The 22,118-nt window shown below is 47.8% G+C and overlaps 1 protein-coding gene across 2 annotated transcripts in view; it reads right to left on the bottom strand.

The window, feature by feature from the left end:
• The window catches only part of pcca (propionyl-CoA carboxylase subunit alpha), a 40,789-nt gene that overhangs the window by 8,782 nt on the left and 9,889 nt on the right, over positions 1-22,118 (bottom strand). For both annotated transcript variants that reach the window (XR_014610638.1, XM_084152793.1), the window contains exons 7-19: positions 18,064-18,195; positions 12,845-12,881; positions 12,472-12,550; positions 12,105-12,302; positions 11,827-11,977; positions 10,966-11,109; positions 10,700-10,774; positions 9,886-9,954; positions 9,706-9,781; positions 9,328-9,541; positions 7,700-7,802; positions 4,989-5,141; positions 438-578 (exon numbers count right to left, since the gene is read on the bottom strand). Coding sequence is in view for 1 of the 2 variants with exons in the window: in XM_084152793.1 (XP_084008919.1) it covers positions 438-578; positions 4,989-5,141; positions 7,700-7,802; positions 9,328-9,541; positions 9,706-9,781; positions 9,886-9,954; positions 10,700-10,774; positions 10,966-11,109; positions 11,827-11,977; positions 12,105-12,302; positions 12,472-12,550; positions 12,845-12,881; positions 18,064-18,195 (1,572 nt within the window). In the remaining variant the exon portion in view is untranslated. The remainder of the gene's footprint in view (positions 1-437; positions 579-4,988; positions 5,142-7,699; positions 7,803-9,327; positions 9,542-9,705; positions 9,782-9,885; positions 9,955-10,699; positions 10,775-10,965; positions 11,110-11,826; positions 11,978-12,104; positions 12,303-12,471; positions 12,551-12,844; positions 12,882-18,063; positions 18,196-22,118) is intronic.

Here is a 22,118-nt window from a genome sequence, read left to right as displayed (position 1 = left end):
CCCTTGAATGAGTAGGTGTGTCCAAACTTTTGACTGGTAGTGTAAGTAACAACTAATGTCCAGCAACAACATGCATGTAACAACTATGAAAATGTATGCACTCACTAACTGTAAGTCGCTCTGGATAAGAGCGTCTGCTAAATGACTAAAATGTAAATGTAAAACTAATGTCCAGCAACAACATGTATGTAACATTTCACATGTCCTTACCGCATTATCTCCACGCTTGACAGACACATCCACCACAGTTCCTGGCATGATGCTAATGCTCTGTTCAGGATTTATTTTTATTTTTAACTAGGCAAGTCAGTTAAGAACAAATTCTTATTTACAATGACGGCCTACCAAAAGGCAAAAGGCCTCCTGCGGGGACGGGGGATGCTATATGTAACGTGTCTCGGATCTATGTGGATTCTATGTAACATGTACGTTCTTACCACGTCTCCAGGTTTGACGGACACGGAGACCACGGAGCCAGGCATGGGAGAACGCAGGATGCTGCTGGTGTCTTCTGGAACCTTCTCAGGCATGTGACTGCTCAACGTGGACACCAGCTTACTGAGAACACGCACCTTAAACTGAACACACAGAGACAGAGGTTGGGGTCAATTCATTAGATATATAATGCCACAAGTAGGACCATGTTGTAAAAATGACGAAAGAAAAAGACAGTAATATCAACAATCCTCTCCTCCACATTCTTTATTCTGAAACTCCTATTCTGAGTTGATGCCATTATCTTTGGGTCCACTGGGTGGCAGCACTCAGCATCATTCGTTTCGGTCTATATCCCTGTCCCTGGCTTAGTGAATCATTCCTACTACTACTACTGCATTACAGTCAGTGGGTTCATTCATCAGGCTCTTTCATGCCAATCCTTTAATTAGCTCATTAGGCTAATTGATGTCTTACACACAGCTAGCACTGAGTGGCTGGTTTCTCCCTCGTTAAGAGTTGAAAGTTCACGAAGCAACATGCATAATAAAGATAACACCCAACGGTTGCTTGGCGATGGGCAACGAGGTGAGACCGGAGGGAGGGAGGAGGGAGGAAGAGGTAGAATACGTATTTGCTGGTAGATATCTGTTGTGCGGTGCAATTCAATGAGCAGCTGGATACTGAAGTTTTGATAACAGCTTGATAACAAGACACCTTCCTAACTCAGTCCTTTTATACTGAACAAAAATATAAAATGCAACATGTAAAGTGTTGGTCCCATAAGCTGAAATAAAAGATCCCAGAACTGTTGCCAGAGAAGTGAGTGTTCATTTCTCTAGCATAAGCCGCCTCCAATGTTGTTTTAGAGAATTTGGCAGTACATTCTACATTTTAAAATGTTTTGTAATTTAGCAGACGCTCTTATCCAGAGCGACTTCCAGTGAGTGCATACATTTCCATACGTTTTTTTCTCCGTACTGATTCCCAGTGGGAATTGAACCCACAACCAGGGCGTTGCAAGAGTCATGCTCTACCAAATGAGCCACACGGGACACAGCAGTATGTTCAACCAGCCTCACAAACACAGACCATGTGTAACCACGCCAGCCCAGGACCTCCACATCCGGCTTCTTTACCTGAGGGATCGTCTGAGACCAGCCACCTGGACAGCTGATTAAACTGTGGGTTTACACAACCAAAGAATTTCTGCACAAACTGTCAGAAACCGTCTCAGGGAAGCTCATCTGCATGCTCGTCGTCCTAACCAGGGTCTTGACCTGACTGCAGTTCGGCGTCGTAACCGACTTCAGTGGGCAAATGCTCCCCTTCGATGGCCACTGGCACACTGGATGAATCCTGGCTTCAACTGTACCGGGAAGATGGCAGACAGCGTGTATGGCGTCGTGCGGGTGAGAGGTTGTAAACAGAGTGCCCCATGGTGGCGGTGGGGTTATGGTATAGTCAGTCATAGGCTACGGACAACGAAAACAATTGCATTTTATCGATGGCAATTTGAATGTACAGAGATACCGTGATGAGATCCTGAGGCCCCCTGTCGTGCCATTCATCCGTCGCCATAACCTCATGTTTCAGCATGATAATGCACGGCCCCATATTGCAAGGATCTGTACACAATTCCTGGAATCTGAAAATGTCCCAGTTCTTCCATGGCCTTCATACTCACCAGACATGTCACCCATTGAGCATGTTTGGGATGCTCTGGATCGACGTGTACGACAGTGTGTTCCAGGTCCAAGCTGAACCTTGGCAAGACGGAGCTGCTCTTCCTCCCGGGGAAGGACTGCCCGTTCCATGATCTCGCCATCACGGTTGACAACTCCGTTGTGTCCTCCTCCCAGAGTGCGAAGAGCCTTGGCGTGACCCTGGACAACACCCTGTCGTTCTCCGCTAACATCAAGGCGGTGACCCGATCCTGCAGGTTCATGCTCTACAACATTCGGAGAGTACGACCCTGCCTTACACAGGAAGCGGCACAGGTCCTAATCCAGGCACTTGTCATCTCCCGTCTGGATTACTGCAACTCGCTGTTGGCTGGGCTCCCTGCCTGTGCCATTAAACCCCTACAACTCATCCAGAATGCCGCAGCCCGTCTGGTGTTCAACCTTCCCAAGTTCTCTCACGTCACCCCGCTCCTCCGCACACTCCACTGGCTTCCAGTTGAAGCTCGCATCTGTTACATGACCATGGTGCTTGCCTATGGAGCTGTGAGGGGAACGGCACCTCCGTACCTTCAGGCTCTGATCAGTCCCTACACCCAAACGAGGGCATTGCGTTCATCCACCTCTGGCCTGCTGGCTCCCCTTCCTCTGCGGAAGCATAGTTCCCGCTCAGCCCAGTCAAAACTGTTCGCTGCTCTGGCACCCCAATGGTGGAACAAGCTCCCTCACGACGCCAGGACAGCGGAGTCACTCACCACCTTCCGGAGACATTTGAAACCCCACCTCTTTAAGGAATACCTGGGATAGGATAAAGTAATCCTTCTACCCCCCCCCCCCTAATTTTTTTTTTTTTAAATTGTAAAGTGGTTATCCCACTGGCTATAGTGTGAATGCACCAATTTGTAAGTCGCTCTGGATAAGAGCGTCTGCTAAATGACGTAAATGTAAATGTCCCCCCAATATCCAGCAATTTCGCACAGCCATTGAAGAGGAGTGGGACAACATTCCACAGGCCACAATCAACAGCCTGATCAACTCTATGCGAAGGAGATGTGTTGCGCTGCATGAGGCAAATGGTGGTCACACCAGATACTGACTGGTTTTCTGATCCCTTGCCACTAAGTTTTTTTTAAAGGTATCTGTGACCAACAGATGCATATCTGTATTCCCAGTCATGTGAAATCCATAGATTAGGGCCTACTGAATTTATTCCAATTGACTGATTTCCTTATATGAATTGTAACTCAGTAAAATCTTTGAAATTGTTGCATGTTGCGTTTATATTTCTGTTCAGTGTAGAATTGTGAATAGAAACACACTGGTGTGGCTGATTACTGTTGGTCCTGGCTTTACACTGATCTAGGATAGAGGGAGCATTGTCCTGGCTTAACACTGATCTAGGATAGGCAGAGCATTGTCCTGGCTTAACACTGATCTAGGATAGGCAGAGCATTGTCCTGGCTTAACACTGATCTAGGCTAGGCAGAGCATTGTCCTGGCTTAACACTGATCTAGGCTAGGCAGAGCATTGTCCTGGCTTAACACTGATCTAGGCTAGGCAGAGCATTGTCCTGGCTTAACACTGATCTAGGCTAGGGGGAGCATTGTCCTGGTTGACTTGGTAGGTCCCAGTAACACTACTAGTAGCTGGTCCCAGTCACTGACCTGTATGTGAAGGTCACAGTACAACAACATCAGGAAGCCCCCCACCATGTTAATGACCTCATGCATCCTTGTTTGTTTGTTAACCTTCCTCACCCCTGGTGCCCTCCCCTGCCATGAACTCATAAGACTGTATTTAGCACTCTTTCCAAACCACACACACACACACAACAGGTCATCTTCTTTACAACACCATCATAGTGACTAAAATAACCACTGGCCGGGATACCCCCAAAGGATACCCCAAACAAACAGTCATGGTTTCCCAAGGCCGACACTCCCTTGTTGGAAAACCAGGAGCGGGGAGGGAAAACCCAGCTGGACTCGTAAATCAGGGCTGTAACCCGGAGAGTCAGGAGTGTGGGGAATGGGAGCGTTGGGACGGCCTGGGGAAACGCAGGCTTTGACAGGATTCCTTCCCAGGAAACAACAGTAACTAACTGACTGTGTCACCCCAGTTCAGATACAGGTCAACATGGGTCAACCAACCAGGTTAACTAGGTGTTGTTCTGTGACCAGCTCTACCAAAAGTCTGTTCAACGCCAGGCCTGGAGCGCATCAGTAGACCTACTGCTGCTTTCTTTTCTAGCTGGTTATTGATGTTACTGAACCCTGTACTACTGAGTGACTCCATGTCCCCAGCTAGACAAGAACATACCCAGGATGAGTGAGAGCTAAGGGATACAGGGGGATACAGAGGTCTTCCATGTCCCAGGAGAGGAAGCCTGGAAGCAGCTCAGCTTTGCAGGGGTGCCTCCTACTCTCCAACACCTGATGCAGCAGGGGACAGGACACAGGTACTTACTGAGCCACTCCCCAACCTCCTCCCAACCCCCCCAGGACCTATCAGAACCCCCCCTTGCTCAGCCCCAGGTCCCTAAAGGAGGAAAGGGAAGTGATGTCGCCCCCTGTGACAAGTTCCTGTGCAGCCTGTGTTCAAAGCCCCCCCCCCCAGGGTGTGAGCAGCACAGAGCCATTTATAGCTGGCTCCTTTCAAAGCCTCTGTAACGTAACGGATGATCTTCTCTTCCTGACATTCTCTGTAGTCTGGGGGGTCTGGGGGATCTGGGGATAGGCTGGATGGGGATGTGTAGGCTGGGAAATGACACCGACTTGGCCCGACAGATAAGAGGAACGTTACTAATGTGTGTACACACACGAAACACACACAAGTCATACATTCACCAGAATGAAAGAGAGGTGACTCACCTGTGTCCCCAGGTACTGTAGAGTGATCTCTCCTCCTGCGTCTCTAGACAGACACTGTAGAACCCTGGGGATTCTGTTGATGGTGACAGGCAGCAGGGCTGAGGCCAGGTTCCACTCTCCACTAACCTCCACCTTAACTCCATCCACCTCCACCTGCCAGGGGGTCAGAGGAAAAGTATTGTAATTACTACACTCTACTGATTATTCTGATACAAGACATTTGCTTCCTAAGTGGAGAGACTGCAGTTTGATATGCTTGGAGAGACTGCAGTTTGATATGTATCCACTACTAGAGGACCAGGGAAAGACCCAGTATCCACTACTAGAGGACCAGGGAAAGACCCAGTATCCACTACTAGAGGACCAGGGAAAGACCCAGTATCCACTACTAGAGGACCAGGGAAAGACCCAGTATCCACTACTAGAGGAGAGGACCAGGGAAAGACCCAGTATCCACTACTAGAGGAGAGGACCAGGGAAAGACCCAGTATCCACTACTAGAGGAGAGGACCAGGGAAAGACCCAGTATCCACTACTAGAGGATCAGGGAAATACCCAGTATCCACTACTAGAGGATCAGCAAAAGACCCAGTATCCACTACTAGAGGATCAGGGAAAGACCCAGTATCAACTACTAGAGGACCAGGGAAAGACCCAGTATCCACTACTAGAGAGGACCAGGGAAAGACCCAGTATCCACTACTAGAGGACCAGGGAAAGACCCAGTATCCACTACTAGAGGACCAGGGAAAGACCCAGTATCCACTACTAGAGGACCAGGGAAAGACCCAGTATCCACTACTAGAGAGGACCAGGGAAAGACCCAGTATCCACTACTAGAGAGGACCAGGGAAAGACCCAGTATCCACTACTAGAGGACCAGGGAAAGACCCAGTATCCACTACTAGAGAGGACCAGGGAAAGACCCAGTATCCACTACTAGAGGAGAGGACCAGGGAAAGACCCAGTATCCACTACTAGAGGACCAGGGAAAGACCCAGTATCCACTACTAGAGGACCAGGGAAAGACCCAGTATCTACTACTAGAGGACCAGGGAAAGACCCAGTATCCAGCACCAGCCTTTCCTGGGGGGTACTGGCCCCTAGTATGATGTGTGGTTCAGTGGTTCTAGGTGACCAGGAGAGGCTGATTAGGAGCATATGTTATCATGGTTCAGGGAAAACCACCCAGCACCAATATCCAGACCAACCACCCACCCACATGACCAGGGACTGCAGGTGTCTAAACACCCGGGCACCGAGTGATGTCTGTCGGCCGCGACAACCCCTCCTCCCCCCTCCCCACCACCTGGACCTAAGCTCCATTCAAGCCCCCTCACAGAGAGAAGGGCCTACTGCTTTTATTCACTTCACCACAAACCACAGGGATGTACAGTGGGGTGCGAAATGATTGACACCATTGATAAAGATGAGCAAAAATGACTGTATAAAATAACTAACTCAAATAGTGAGCTATATTGTATACGCAAAGAAATAGGAGAAGTATATTATTTTATACTAATACAATTGTTTTTTTATTAACAAGTTATTTAAAAAATATATTTTTTTTAAGGTAGGAGTCAAGATTAATGACACCACTGTTTTAAATACTTCACCTTGTGAGGATAAGGATACTGAGCCTTTTTCTAAAACATTTTATAAGTTGGAGAACACATTGGGAGGGATTTTAGACCATTCCTCCATACAGAATCCTTCCAGATCCTTGATATCCTTCGTCTGCGCTTATGGACTGACCTCTTCAATTCAAACCACAGATTTTCAATGGGTTTCAAGTCCGGAAACTGAGGTTATTTTCTGCTCATGCATTCTCATTTCAACGCCAAACCCACCACTGGTGTGCATGGCCAAATAACTTTATTTTCATGTCATCACCGGTTCCAATCCAAGTGCCAACGCCGTTTAGCAAACTCTACATTTGTTGGACAGGAAAATAGAGCTCTTTGTCCACGCAAACCAGCGGTGGGTTTGGTGTCAATGAGAACGCATGAGCAGAAAATAACCCCATACCTACTGTAAAATATGGTGGTGGATCTTTCATGTTATGGGGCTATTTTGCTTCCACTGGTCCTGGGGCCCTTGTTAAGGTCAACGGCATCATGAACTTTACCCACTACCAGGACATTTTAGCCAGAAACCTGGTTGCCTCTGCCAGGAGGCTGAAACTTGGCCACAAGTGGATCTTCCAGCAAGACAATAACCCCAAGGACACATCAATTTCCACAAAGAAATTGTTAATTGGCCACAAAATCAACATTTTGCAATGGCCATCTCAGTCTCCGGACTTGAAACCCATTGAAAACCTGTGGTTTGAATTGAAGAGGTCAGTCAATAAGCGCAGATGAAGGATATTACATTTAAGTCATTTTGTATTTAAAGGTATTAAAAATGGTGGTGTCAATAATTTTGACCCCTACCTTTTGAGAGAAAAATACTTTTTAAACAAAATGTCTTTCTCTGAGCAATTGTATTAGTATAAAATAATATCATTTCCACATTTTTATTTTCTCCATAAAATAGATCTCAGTATTTGAATTATTTACTTTACAGTTATTTTTGCTCATCTTTATCAAGGGTGTCAATTTCAGACCCCACTGTGCGTGCGTGCGTGCGTGCGTGCGTGCGTGCGTGCGTGTGGGTGTGTGTGTGTGTGTGTGTGTGTGTGTGTGTGCGCGTGCGTGCGCGTCACTCACAGTGAACGTGGATCCAGAGCGTGACACAGCGACCGTGTGCATTCCCTTCTCCAGCTCCACACAGAGCTCCCACTGCCTCCGTTCCTGGGGGGCGGTGGACACCCTGAAACACACCACTTTCCCATTAGGATCAGTCTCAGAGAGCTATTCCCTGGGGGTCAGAGGGAGCTGAATAAACAGTTAGAGTCAGCTCCTCCACTGACTGACAGCTGCCTCCTCTCTCTCCCTACACCAGAGACCAGTCTGCTGGTCTGTTACAACGCTGAACCAAGGAGATCATAGCCAGCTAACCTTTTAGCCAACATTCCTAAATATTCGGATATAACGTTTATAAAGAAAGATAGACTTGAAATGAGCATGGTATAAACTAACATAATCAACAGTTCCAACACATACAAGTTTAGATTTGAACCAGAAATTCAAGAGATATGTTTATAAAAAATGAGATGGTTAACAATAGTGTTGATGCTTTAATGATCCTGCTCCCTGGAATACTCCACTGTAGAAGGATCTGTCTGGTTTATCCCTGCTCTGAGAGAGAGGAGGGAGGAGGAGGGAGGGGTTAGGGAGGAGAGGGGAGGGGTGAGGGAGGAGAGAGAGGAGGGGGGAGAGAGGGGAGAGGAGGGGTGAGGGAGGAGGGGTGAGGGAGGAGATAGGTGGGGTGGGAGAGGAGGGGTGAGAGGGGAGGGAGGAGAGAGGGGGGAGGAGGGGGGAGAGGGTTCGGGAGGAGAGAGGGGGGAGGAGGGGTGAGAGGAGAGGGAGGAGAGAGGGGGGAGGAGGGGGGAGAGGGGAGGGAGGAGAGAGGGGGGAGGAGGGGTGAGAGGAGAGAGGGGGAAGGTAGGAGTGAGGGAGGAGGGGTGAGGGAGGAGATAGGTGGGGTGGGAGAGGAGGGGTGAGAGGGGAGGGAGGAGAGAGGGGGGAGGAGGGGGGAGAGGGTTCGGGAGGAGAGAGGGGGGAGGAGGGGTGAGAGGAGAGGGAGGAGAGAGGGGGGAGGAGGGGGGAGAGGGGAGGGAGGAGAGAGGGGGGAGGAGGGGTGAGAGGAGAGAGGGGGAAGGTAGGAGTGAGGGAGGAGGGGTGAGGGGGGCCTCTGCCACTGACTGCCACTACAAAGACCGACCCCCGGCGGTTCATGAATAACGAAAGGAAATGATCCGAAAAGGAAAGAGAAGAAAATGTGAGCAGATGTTTAGACAGATGGCAGCGCTGAGAGAGAGGTCTAACAGTTTGACCAACAGACTGCTACACTATGCTAGTATACAGCTCTGTTAACTGCTGACATATTGCAGAACTGAGCTGGTGTAAAACACTGCTTTAAACACACAACACAATAATAAACCCTGTAAAACAGACAATGGACATTCAGATACAGTCCAACAGCACAATAAAGGAGTATACTAACACATGAGGAACAATGAGAGCTCTAGCTCTTTCTGAAGTCAACTAGAACCTCTTGGTGTTTTTTACCTCCTCTCTGTTTGAATTAACCTTTATTTAACCAGGTAAGTCATTGAGAACACATTCTCTTTCACAATAACAACCTGACCAAGATGGTGCTTTATCTAAGCGTTATTCCACTACCAGTTCATACAAGAAGTTCCCTCTCAGTTATTTAAATTGGTTTAATTTACCTGAGATTACCCAGGAACCTCTGGGAGCGGAGCTGTGCGGAGACGTAGAGAGCGGCTGCGGTGGCGAGGAGCTCCCTACGACCCTCGGAGGTCAGCTGGTGACCTTTGAACCCCTCTGGGTATTCCTCTGGCAGGAAGTTAGTGGTGATGTCACCGGAGATGAAGCGAGGGTGGGTGATGATCTCTCTGAGTAGGGGGATGTTGTGGGTCACACCTGGACAGTCACACAGGAACAACAGTCACGAGACAGGCAGAGATCCAGCACCCTCTACATGTGTGTAGCTCTACAGAACATAGCAGCCTTGCGGTACTGAAGAACCTTCCAGAAAGCACTAACACGCAACAGTGTGTGTGTGTGTGTGTGTGAGTGAGACTTACCTCTGATGACGTAGTTATCCAGAGCGTCCTCCATCCTCTGTAGGGCTTCAGCGCGTGTGGCGCCATAGGTCACCAGCTACGGCGAGCACAGAGGGACATTGACATTCTAGATAAGTAAAACATATTGGATAGGACAATGTGATTGTGTTGGGCAGTTTGAGTGAGAATACAGTGGCTGACCTTGGAGATCATTGGGTCATAGTAGATACTGATGTCGCTTCCTTCTTGGATGCCACTGTCCACGCGCACCTGACAGAGAAGACTACATGTCAGTATGAATACCCCTGACAGAGAAGACTACATGTCAGTATGAATACCCCTGGCAGAGAAGACTACATGTCAGTATGAATACCCCTGACAGAGAAGACTACATGTCAGTATGAATACCCCTGACAGAGAAGACTACATGTCAGTATGAATACCCCTGGCAGAGAAGACTACATGTCAGTATGAATACCCCTGACAGAGAAGACTACATGTCAGTATGAATACCCCTGACAGAGAAGACTACATGTCAGTATGAATACCCCTGACAGAGAAGACTACATGTCAGTATGAATACCCCTGACAGAGAAGACTACATGTCAGTATGAATACACCCAATAACATGTTTGTGGCTCAGGTCTTCCAGGAGGACAGAAACAGAACATGTAGTATGTATTTCCATTTTGTTTAATGTTTACATATGATGAAAAAATACCCTAACAATAACAATAAAAAAACATTTCAAAAGCTAATTGTTTTGACATCAGGGGAGGACAGGAAGGGTATAACTATGACATTATTATTAGTATTAAGAATAACAACAAGCAGTCTTTCTAATCCTCTAGATCTGAGGCCTGACTAGAAGAGCAGCAGTGTTCCATGTAAATATCCGTAGAGGTGTTTGCTTTGTCAGGTTCAGAGGTCAACACACATCACGTCTCCAGCAGAAATAACAGAGAGGTCAACTCAGAACATATCCACACAGCAAGTGTGCATGCATGTGACTCACTTTTGGGAGGTTGATTGGTTCCTGGTACTGTGACAGGCGTCCAATGGAGGGCAGACCAAAGGACTTGTAGGGGTCCTGGAGAAGGAGAAATGTGACCTGTTCTTTATAACTGCTTAATAAACTCTCAATAACCTCTAACACACAGGAAGTGTCCAACAGAAAAAGCTTTATAGAGAGAACTGACACATTCACTACCCAGCAGAAGGGCCATGGTTGACCTGCTTCACTTCAAGGTACAATGCAGAACAAGTGTTCAGAGTGCCCACCTCAGCGTAGACTCTGCTCTCTATAGCCCAGCCGTTGATGGGGATGTCTTCCTGTTTGTGTAGCAGAGGGAAACCCTTGGCCACCCGGATCATCTGCTGCACCAGGTCCAGACCAGTGATACACTCTGTGATTGGGTGCTCCACCTGAAGGGGTCAAAGGTCAGAGGTCAGTCAACCAATCAGAGGAGAGGACTGGGTTGGTTACAGGAAGTCACTTGGCAAGTGTCTGACTGTCATGTACAGACACACACAGAGAGACACACACAGAGAGAGACACACAGAGAGAGAGACACACACACACAGAGAGACACAGAGCGAGAGAGAGACACACACACACACACACAGAGAGAGAGAAAGAGACACACAAACACACAGAGACACACACACACACACAGAGAGAGAGACACAAACACACACAGAGAGAGAGAGAGAGAGACAGAGAGACACAGAGAGAGAGAGAGAGACACACATACAGAGAGAGAGAGAGAGAGACACAAACAGAGAGAGAGAGAGAGAGACACAGAGAGAGAGAGACACAAACAGAGAGCGAGAGAGAGAGCGAGAGAGAGAGAGAGAGAGAGAGAGAGAGAGAGAGAGAGAGAGAGAGCGAGAGAGAGAGAGAGAGAGACAAACAGAGAGCGAGAGAGAGAGAGAGCGAGAGAGAGAGACACAGAGAGAGAGAGACACAAACAGAGAGCGAGAGAGAGAGCGAGAGAGAGCGAGAGAGAGAGCGAGAGAGAGCGAGAGAGAGAGCGAGAGAGCGAGACAAACAGAGAGCGAGAGAGAGAGAGAGAGAGAGACAGAGACACACACAAAAAGAAACCCACAGACTAAACTACGGCTATCTTCCCATCGCCCCACCTGAAGGCGAGTGTTCATCTCCAGGAAGTAGAAGTTCTTGTTGGAGTCCACCAAGAACTCTACGGTCCCAGCAGAGGAGTACTTGACTGCTTTAGCCAGCTGTACCGCCTGCTCCCCCATCGCACGACGCGTCTCTGGGTCCAGGAACGTACTGCAGAGAGGAAGAGAGAGAACACACACACACACACACACACACCACACACACACAATTAGAGTGAACTTAGAGCCCAACACATACACAAATGAATAACTTAAAGGTGAAAGTATTGACCCCTGACCTTGGTGCCTCCTCCACCACCTTCTGGTTCCTCCTCTGGATAGAACACTCCCTCTCGTTCAGCCACAGAGCATTACCATGCTTATCAGCCAGGACCTGGATCTCAATGTGTCTGGGGTGGTCTACAAACTTCTCCATCAGCAGACGGTCGTCTCCGAAACTAGAGGCAGCCTCCTGTGAGGACAACCGAAAACCTTCCCTGGGAAAGACAGAAGGGAAACCTTTATTCAAGTCTCATTAATGTCTTAATAAAGTCTAGAAATATCTTATTGCCATTTACTACAAAGCAAGAGACTTATAGATCATTGTATAATTAAAATGCTTTATTATATTTGATTAGCATTTCTTACAGTAATAACGATTCTCACCTGGTCTCGTCATCATTCCAGGCAATTCTCATGCCTTTCCCACCTCCTCCTGCTGAGGCCTTGATCATCACAGGGTAGCCTGATCAACAACACAATGTGACAGGGTAGCCTGATCAACAACACAATGTGACAGGGTAGCCTGATCAACAACACAATGTGACAGGGTAGCCTGATCTACAACACAATGTGACAGGGTAGCCTGATCAACAACACAATGTGACAGGGTAGCCTGATCTACAACACAATGTGACAGGGTAGCCTGATCAACAACACAATATGACAGGCTAGCCTGATCAATTACACAATATGAAAATTCTGCATAGAGAACAGGCAAATCTTATTTAATTAATGACTGGAATTTTGATTCACTTACCGATCTCTCCTGCAATCTTCACAGCGTCCTCCACATTCTGAGACAGGAGACAGAATTGTAAGTTCCACCAGCCACCACCAGAGGGAGTGCTTTCCCTCTCCCTCTTTATTTACTTATCCATCCACCCATCTTTCTCTCTGCCTCCCCGTCCGTCCGTCTGCCTCCCTCCCCGTCCGTCTGTCTGTCTCCCTGCCCGCCTTTCTGCCTGTCTCCCCGCCTTTCTGCCTGTCTCCCCGCCTGTCTGTCTGTCTGCCTGTCTCCCCGCCTGTCTGTCCAGCTCCCCACCTGTCTGTGTCTCCCCGTCTGCCTCCCCGCCTGCCTGTCTGTGTCTCCCTGCCTGCCTGTCTGTGTCTCCCTGCCTGCCTGTCTGTGTCTCCCTGCCTGCCTGTCTGCCTGTCTGTCTCGCTGTGTCTCCCTGCCTGCCTGTCTGCCTGTCTGTCTGTGTCTAGCTGTGTCTCCCTGCCTGCCTGTCTGTGTCTCCCTGCCTGCCTGTCTGTGTCTCCCTGCCTGTCTGTCTGCCTGTCTGTGTCTCGTTGTGTCTCCCTGCCTGTCTGTCTGTCTGCCTGTCTGTGTCTAGCTGTGTCTCCCTGCCTGCCTGTCTGTGTCTCCCTGCCTGCCTGTCTGTGTCTCCCTGCCTGTCTGTCTGCCTGTCTGTGTCTCGTTGTGTCTCCCTGCCTGTCTGTCTGTCTGCCTGTCTGTGTCTAGCTGTGTCTCCCTGCCTGCCTGTCTGTGTCTCCCTGCCTGCCTGTCTGTCTGCGTCTCCCTGCCTGTCTGTCTGCCTGCCTGTCTGTGTCTCCCTGCCTGCCTGTCTGTGTCTCCCTGACTGCCTGTCTGTGTCTCCCTGACTGCCTGTCTGTGTCTCCCTGCCTGCCTGTCTGTGTCTCCCTGCCTGTCTGTCTCCCTGCCTGTCTGTGTCTCCCTGCCTGTCTGTCTGTCTGCCTGTCTGTGTCTCGCTGTGTCTCCCTGCCTGCCTGTCTGTGTCTCCCTGCCTGCCTGTCTGTGTCTCCCTGCCTGCCTGTCTGTGTCTCCCTGCCTGCCTGTCTGTGTCTCCCTGCCTGCCTGTCTGTGTCTCCCTGCCTGCCTGTCTGTGTCTCCCTGCCTCGCAGCCGGCCGCGACCGGGAGACTCATGGGTGGCGCACAATTGGCCTAGCGTTGTCCAGGGTAGGGGAGGGAATGGCCGGCAGGGATGTAGCTCAGTTGATAGAGCATGGCGTTTGCAACGCCAGGGTTGTGGGTTCGATTCCCACGGGGGACCAGTTTGAAAAAAAATATATATATATGTATTCACTAACTGTAAGTCGCTCTGGATAAGAGCGTCTGCTAAATGACTAAAATGTAAAAATGTAAAAATGTCTGTCTGCGTCTCGCTGTGTCTCCCTGCCTGTCTGTCTGTCTGCCTGTCTGTGTCTCGCTGTGTCTCCCTGCCTGTCTGTCTGCGTCTCCCTATCTCCCTGCCTGTCTGTCTCCATGTCTACCCCATCAATCATGCCCTGGGAACAGCAGAGGAAGAAGAGACCACCCCATCAGATCTGTTGTTGCCCCCCCCCCCCCGGCCTGTGACAGCTACGTGACAACAACCATCTTCATCTATTTATCTACTAGCCATCAGCAAGCCAAGTGTTAAACACGGCCCACACAGCTCTAATAGGCCCAGCACTGTATACAGAGGAGTGAGGGAGATCAGGAGGAGAGGAGGGAAAGAAGAGAAGACAGAGAGAAGAGGGAGAGGAGAGAGAGGAGAGAGGGGGAGAGGAGAGAGAGAGGAGCAGGGGGAGAGAGGGGAGAGAGAGAGGGGAGATAAGAGAGAGAAGAGAGGAGAGAGAGGAGAGAGCGGAGAGGAGAGAGAGGGGAGAGAGGGGCGAGAGAGGAGCGAGAGAGAGGAGAGAGGAGAGAGACAGGAGCGGGGGAGAGAGGGGAGAGGGGGGAGAGAGAGAGGGGAGAGGGGGGAGAGAGAGAGGGGAGAGGAGAGGAGAGAGAGGGAGAGGAGAGAGGAGAGAGGGGGAGAGGAGAGAGGGGAGAGGACTGATCATCCCAATCCACAAATGTGGAGACAAATTTGACCCCAATAACTACCGTGGGATATGCGTCAACAGCAACCTTGGGAAAATCCTCTGCATTATCATTAACAGCAGACTAGTTCATTTCCTCAGTGAAAACAACGTACTGAGCAAATGTCAAATTAGCTATTTAACAAATTACCGTACGACAGACCACATATTCACCCTGCACACCCTAATTGACAAACAAACCAAAACAAAGGCAAAGTCTTCTCATGTTTTGTTGATTTCAAAAAAGCTTTTGACTCAATTTGGCATGAGGGCCTGCTATACAAATTGATGGAAAGTGGAGTTGGGGGAAAAACATACACATTTCTTTCCACAGTTTAAGCCCCATCCTCTTCTACATACTGTATATATCAATGAATTGGCGAGGGCACTAGAACAGTCTGCAGCACCCGGCCTCACCCTACTAGAATCTGAAGTCAAACTTTCTACTGTTTGCTGATGATCTGGTGCTTCTGTCCCCAACCAAGGAGGGCCTACAGCAGCACCTAGATCTTCTGCACAGATTCTGTCAGACCTGGGCCCTGACAGTAAATCTCAGTAAGACAAAAATAATGGTGTTCCAAAAAAGGTCCAGTTGCCAGGACCACGAATACAAATTCCATCTAGACACCGTTGCCCTAGAGCACACAAAAAACTATAAATACCTTGGCCTAAACATCAGCTCCACAGGTAACTTCCACAAAGCTGTGAACAATCTGAGAGACAAGGCAAGAAGGGCCTTCTATGCCATCAAAAGGAACATAAAATTCAACATACCAATTAGGATCTGGCTAAAAATACTTGAATCAGTAGTTATAGAACCCATTGCCCTTTATGGTTGTGAGGTCTGGGGTCCGCTCACCAACCAAGAATTCACAAAATGGGACAAACACCAAATTGAGACTCATGCAGAGGGGAGAGAGGGGAGAGAGAGAGAGGGGAGAGGGGGGAGAGAGGAGGGAGAGGAGGGGAGGGAGAGGAGAGAGGAGGGGAGGGAGAGGAGAGAGAGGGGGAGAGGAGAGAGAGAGGGGAGAGGAGGGGAGGGAGAGGAGAGAGAGGGAGAGAGGAGGGGAGGGAGAGGAGAGAGAGGGGGAGAGGAGAGGAGAGGGTGTCCTGGCAACAACTTTCAGCAAGCGTATGAGCATCCTGGCAACAAATCAAACTTGATCTAAAGTGCATTTCACACTTCAAATAACACTCAGATCTCTTCTTCTTCCTCATCCCCTCATTCTACACACACACACCTTTCTTTTCCTCTCTCCTCTCTTCCCTCGCTCTATATCTCCTTCTCTCTCCATCTCCCCCCTCTCCTCTCCCCCCTCTCCCTCCTCTCCACCTACAGTACCAGTCAAAAGTTTGGACACACCTACTCATTCAAGGGTTCTTCTTCATTTGTACTATTTTTTACATTGTAGAATAATAGTGAAGACATCACAACTATGAAATAACACATATGGAATCATGTAGTAACCAAAAAAGCGTGAAACAAATCAAAACATATTTTATATTTGAGATTCTTCAAATAGCCACCCTTTGCCTTGATGACAGCGTTGCACACTCTTGGCATTCTCTCAACCATCTTCATGAGGTAATCACTTGGAATGCATTTCAATTAACAGGTGTGCCTTCTTAAAAGTTAATTTGTTGAATTTGTATCCTTCTTAATGTGTTTGAGCCAATCAGTTGTGTTGTGACAAGGTAGGGGTGGTATACAGAAGACCGCTCTATTTGGTAAAAGACCAAGTCCATATTATGGCAAGAACAGCTCAAATAAGCAAAGAGAAACAACAGTCCATCATTACTTTAAGACATGAAGGTCAGTCAATCCGGAACATTTCAAGAACTTTGAACGTTTCTTCAAGTGCAGTCGCAAAACCATCAAGCACTATGATGAAACTGGCTCTCATGAGGACCGCCACTGGAAAGGAAGACCCAGAGTTACCTCTGCTGCAGAGGATAAGTTAATTAGAGTTACCAACCTCAGAAATCGGCAATTAACTGCACCTCAGATTGCAGCCCAAATAAATGCTTCACAGAGTTCAAGTAACAGACACATCTCAACATCAACTGTTAAGAGGAGACTGCATGAATCAGGCCTTCATGGTCGAATTGCTACAAAGAAACCACTACTAAAGGACACCAATAAGAAGAGACTTGCTTGGGCCAAGATACACGAGCAATGGACATTAGACCGGTGGAAATGTGTCCTTTGGTCTGATGAGTCCAAATTTGAGATTTCTGGTTCCAACCGCTGTGTCTTTGTGAGATGCAGAGTAGGTGAACGGATGATCTCCGCATGTGTGATTCCCACCGTGAAGCATGGAGGTGGTGGTGTGAGGGTGCTTTGGTGGTGACACTGTCTGTGATTTATTTAGAATTCAAGGCACACTTAACCAGCATGGCTGCCACAGCATTCTGCAGCGATACGCCATCCCATCTGGTTTGCGCTTAGTGGGACTATCATTTGTTTTTCAACAGGACATAACCCAACACACCTCCAGGCTGTGTAAGGGCTATTTTACCAAGAAGGAGAGTGATGGAGTGCTGCTTCAGATGACCTGGCATCCACAAATCACCCGACCTCAACCCAACTTGAGATGGTTTGGGATGAATTGGACCGCAGAGTGAAGGAACAGCAGCCAACAAGTGTTCAGCATATGTGGGAACTCCTTCAAGCATTCTAGGTGACTACCTCATGAAGCTGATTGAGAGAACGCCAAGAGTGTGCAAAGCTGTCATCAAGGCAAAGGGTGGCTACGTTGGAGAATCTAAAATATATTTTGATTTGTTTAACACTTTTTTGGTTACTACATGATTCCATGTGTTATTTCACAGTTTTGATGTCTTCACTATTATTCTACAATGTAGAAAATAGTACAAATGAAGAAGAACCCTTGAATGAGTAGGTGTGTCCAAACTTTTGACTGGTACTGTAGGTGGAGGAGAGAGAGGGGGGAGATGGAGAGAGAAGGAGATATAGAGCGAGGGAAGAGAGGAGAGAGGAAAAGAAAGGTGTGTGTGTAGAATGAGGGGATGAGGAAGAAGAAGAGATCTGAGTGTTATTTGAAGTGTGAAATGCACTTTAGATCAAGTTTGATTTGATTTGTTGCTAGGATGCTCATACGCTTGCTGAAAGTTGTTGCCAGGCCAACCATGTTGACGGTGTAGCTCACCTCGACGACCCCGTCGTACCCGGGGATGACGTTGACATTGGCTGCCTTGGCAAGAAGCTTGCTCTCGATCTTGTCGCCCATGGCATGGATGGCGTGGGTGTCAGGTCCTATGAACACCACGTCTTCTGCAGCCTGCAGGACACCAACAATAACATTACCACCATCATCATCATCACATCAGAGAATAACCATACACTGGAACCATTGAGACAGACAATCACACCTGGGTCAGTATAGAGCTGCTACCTATACCAACCTACATGATTAACAGACCAGGGTCAGTATAGAACTGCTACCTATACCAACCTACATGATTAACAGACCAGGGTCAGTATAGAGCTGCTACCTATACCAACCTACATGATTAACAGACCTGGGTCAGTATAGAGCTGCTACCTATACCAACCTACATGATTAACAGACCTGGGTCAGTATAGAGCTGCTACCTATACCAACCTACATGATTAACAGACCAGGGTCAGTATAGAGCTGCTGCCTATACCAACCTACATGATTAACAGACCTGGGTCAGTATAGAGCTGCTGCCTATACCAACCTACATGATTAACAGACCAGGGTCAGTATAGAGCTGCTACCTATACCAACCTACATGATTAACAGACCTGGGTCAGTATAGAGCTGCTACCTATACCAACCTACATGATTAACAGACCAGGGTCAGTATAGAGCTGCTACCTATACCAACCTACATGATTAACAGACCAGGGTCAGTATAGAGCTGCTACCTATACCAACCTACATGATTAACAGACCAGGGTCAGTATAGAGCTGCTACCTATACCAACCTACATGATTAACAGACCTGGGTCAGTATAGAACTGCTACCTATACCAACCTACATGATTAACAGACCAGGGTCAGTATAGAGCTGCTACCTATACCAACCTACATGATTAACAGACCTGGGTCAGTATAGAGCTGCTACCTATACCAACCTACATGATTAACAGACCTGGGTCAGTATAGAGCTGCTACCTATACCAACCTACATGATTAACAGACCAGGGTCAGTATAGAGCTGCTGCCTATACCAACCTACATGATTAACAGACCTGGGTCAGTATAGAGCTGCTGCCTATACCAACCTACATGATTAACAGACCAGGGTCAGTATAGAGCTGCTACCTATACCAACCTACATGATTAACAGACCTGGGTCAGTATAGAGCTGCTACCTATACCAACCTACATGATTAACAGACCAGGGTCAGTATAGAGCTGCTACCTATACCAACCTACATGATTAACAGACCAGGGTCAGTATAGAGCTGCTACCTATACCAACCTACATGATTAACAGACCAGGGTCAGTATAGAGCTGCTACCTATACCAACCTACATGATTAACAGACCAGGGTCAGTATAGAGCTGCTACCTATACCAACCTACATGATTAACAGACCTGGGTCAGTATAGAGCTGCTACCTATACCAACCTACATGATTAACAGACCTGGGTCAGTATAGAGCTGCTACCTATACCAACCTACATGATTAACAGACCTGGGTCAGTATAGAGCTGCTGCCTATACCAACCTACATGATTAACAGACCAGGGTCAGTATAGAGCTGCTACCTATACCAACCTACATGATTAACAGACCAGGGTCAGTATAGAGCTGCTACCTATACCAACCTACATGATTAACAGACCTGGGTCAGTATAGAGCTGCTACCTATACCAACCTACATGATTAACAGACCTGGGTCAGTATAGAGCTGCTACCTATACCAACCTACATGATTAACAGACCTGGGTCAGTATAGAGCTGCTACCTATACCAACCTACATGATTAACAGACCAGGGTCAGTATAGAACTGCTACCTATACCAACCTACATGATTAACAGACCAGGGTCAGTATAGAGCTGCTACCTATACCAACCTACAAGATTAACAGACCTGGGTCAGTATAGAGCTGCTGCCTATACCAACCTACATGATTAACAGACCAGGGTCAGTATAGAGCTGCTACCTATACCAACCTACATGATTAACAGACCTGGGTCAGTATAGAGCTGCTACCTATACCAACCTACATGATTAACAGACCAGGGTCAGTATAGAGCTGCTGCCTATACCAACCTACATGATTAACAGACCAGGGTCAGTATAGAGCTGCTACCTATACCAACCTACATGATTAACAGACCAGGGTCAGTATAGAGCTGCTACCTATACCAACCTACATGATTAACAGACCTGGGTCAGTATAGAGCTGCTACCTATACCAACCTACATGATTAACAGACCTGGGTCAGTATAGAGCTGCTACCTATACCAACCTACATGATTAACAGACCTGGGTCAGTATAGAGCTGCTACCTATACCAACCTACATGATTAACAGACCTGGGTCAGTATAGAGCTGCTACCTATACCAACCTACATGATTAACAGACCAGGGTCAGTATAGAACTTTTTGAACTATTGTGGTTGCATTGGTTCCATTGTACCAGGCATAGCTCAATAATTTAAACGATTTTGACATAATATTTCACAAATTTCAGTATATTCACAAATGTACATTTACATTTTTGTCATTTAGCAGACGTTCTTATCCAGAGCGACTTACAGTTAGTGCATTCCTCTTAATATAGCCAGGTGGCACAACCTCATCTCAGGTCATAGTCAGTACATTTTTCCTCAATAAAGTAGCTATCAGCAAAGTCAAAGCTAGTAAGTGCAAAAATAAGTAAAAAGTGTGAAATATGTCAATTATACAGGAACAACATACACAACTCCATCACAACCATTTATTTTCAGTGCTGTCTTGGGAAGTCAACACAAACCACTTCAGGCTGTAATAGCTGAGGCCTAGTCTCCTGAGGTCCAATCTGCCCCTTATACATTACGCACCAGCCCCTGGAAACTGTCCTGAGGTCCAATCTGCCCCTTATACATTACGCACCAGCCCCTGGAAACTGTCCTGAGGTCCAATCTGCCCCTTATACATTACGCACCAGCCCCTGGAAACTGTCCTGAGGTCCAATCTGCCCCTTATACATTACGCACCAGCCCCTGGAAACTGTCCTGAGGTCCAATCTGCCCCTTATACATTACGCACCAGCCCCTGGAAACTGTCCTGAGGTCCAATCTGCCCCTTATACATTACGCACCAGCCCCTGGAAACGTGGCGCTGTTTAAGGCCTATAAACAGAGAAAGAAAGGGGGGCGGGAAGAGGGGAGCTCGTTCTCTCTTTCTCTACCGTTGTCTTTGTGTTGTATAGAGCCAGTTGGATATTGCTTCCTGCCTGATACACTGTGGCAGAGCCTCAGGGCCTATCGTCATGCCTACAGCAGGGCAGTAAGGCTGTGTCTCAAATGGCACCCTATTCCCTATATAGTGCACTACTTTGACTGGGCTCTGGTCAAAAGTAGTGAATTATATAGGGAATAATAGGGTGCCACTTGGGCCGTAGCCTAAGGGCCTGTTATTAGTATGGAGATTCACCCTCAACGACTCCCAATTCAGCACCGTTAAAGTGAATGGTCCCTGGTTCCCATAGCACGGCCCACGGGACAAAGGCAGAGAAGAGAGGGACTCGACCCAGAGATAATTCTGCTGTCAAGGGGTATGAATACTTTCTGAAGGCACTGGTACAATTCCATCTTTCTAACCTATTTTAACCATATCTAGACAAACACACCGCCCTTATGAAAACTACTCTAGATGAGGACCTACAATGACAAACACACAACCTATCATCCTTTAGACGAGGACAAACACACAACCTATCATCCTTTAGATGAGGACAAACACACAACCTATCGTCCTTTAGATGAGAACAAACACACAACCTATCGTCCTTTCGACGAGGACAAACACACAACCTATCGTCCTTTAGACGAGGACAAACACACAACCTATCGTCCTTTAGACGAGGACAAACACACAACCTATCGTCCTTTAGACGAGGACAAACCCACAACCTATCGTCCTTTAGACGAGGACAAACACACAACCTATCGTCCTTTAGACGAGGACAAACACACAACCTATCGTCCTTTAGACGAGGACAAACACACAACCT

The sequence above is a fragment of the Coregonus lavaretus genome, assembly GCF_964263955.1.
Source record: "Coregonus lavaretus genome assembly, chromosome: 35".
Classification (NCBI taxonomy): domain Eukaryota; kingdom Metazoa; phylum Chordata; class Actinopteri; order Salmoniformes; family Salmonidae; genus Coregonus; species Coregonus lavaretus.
Note: the sequence above shows the minus strand (reverse complement) of the source record. Positions and strands in the feature narration are given on the sequence as shown.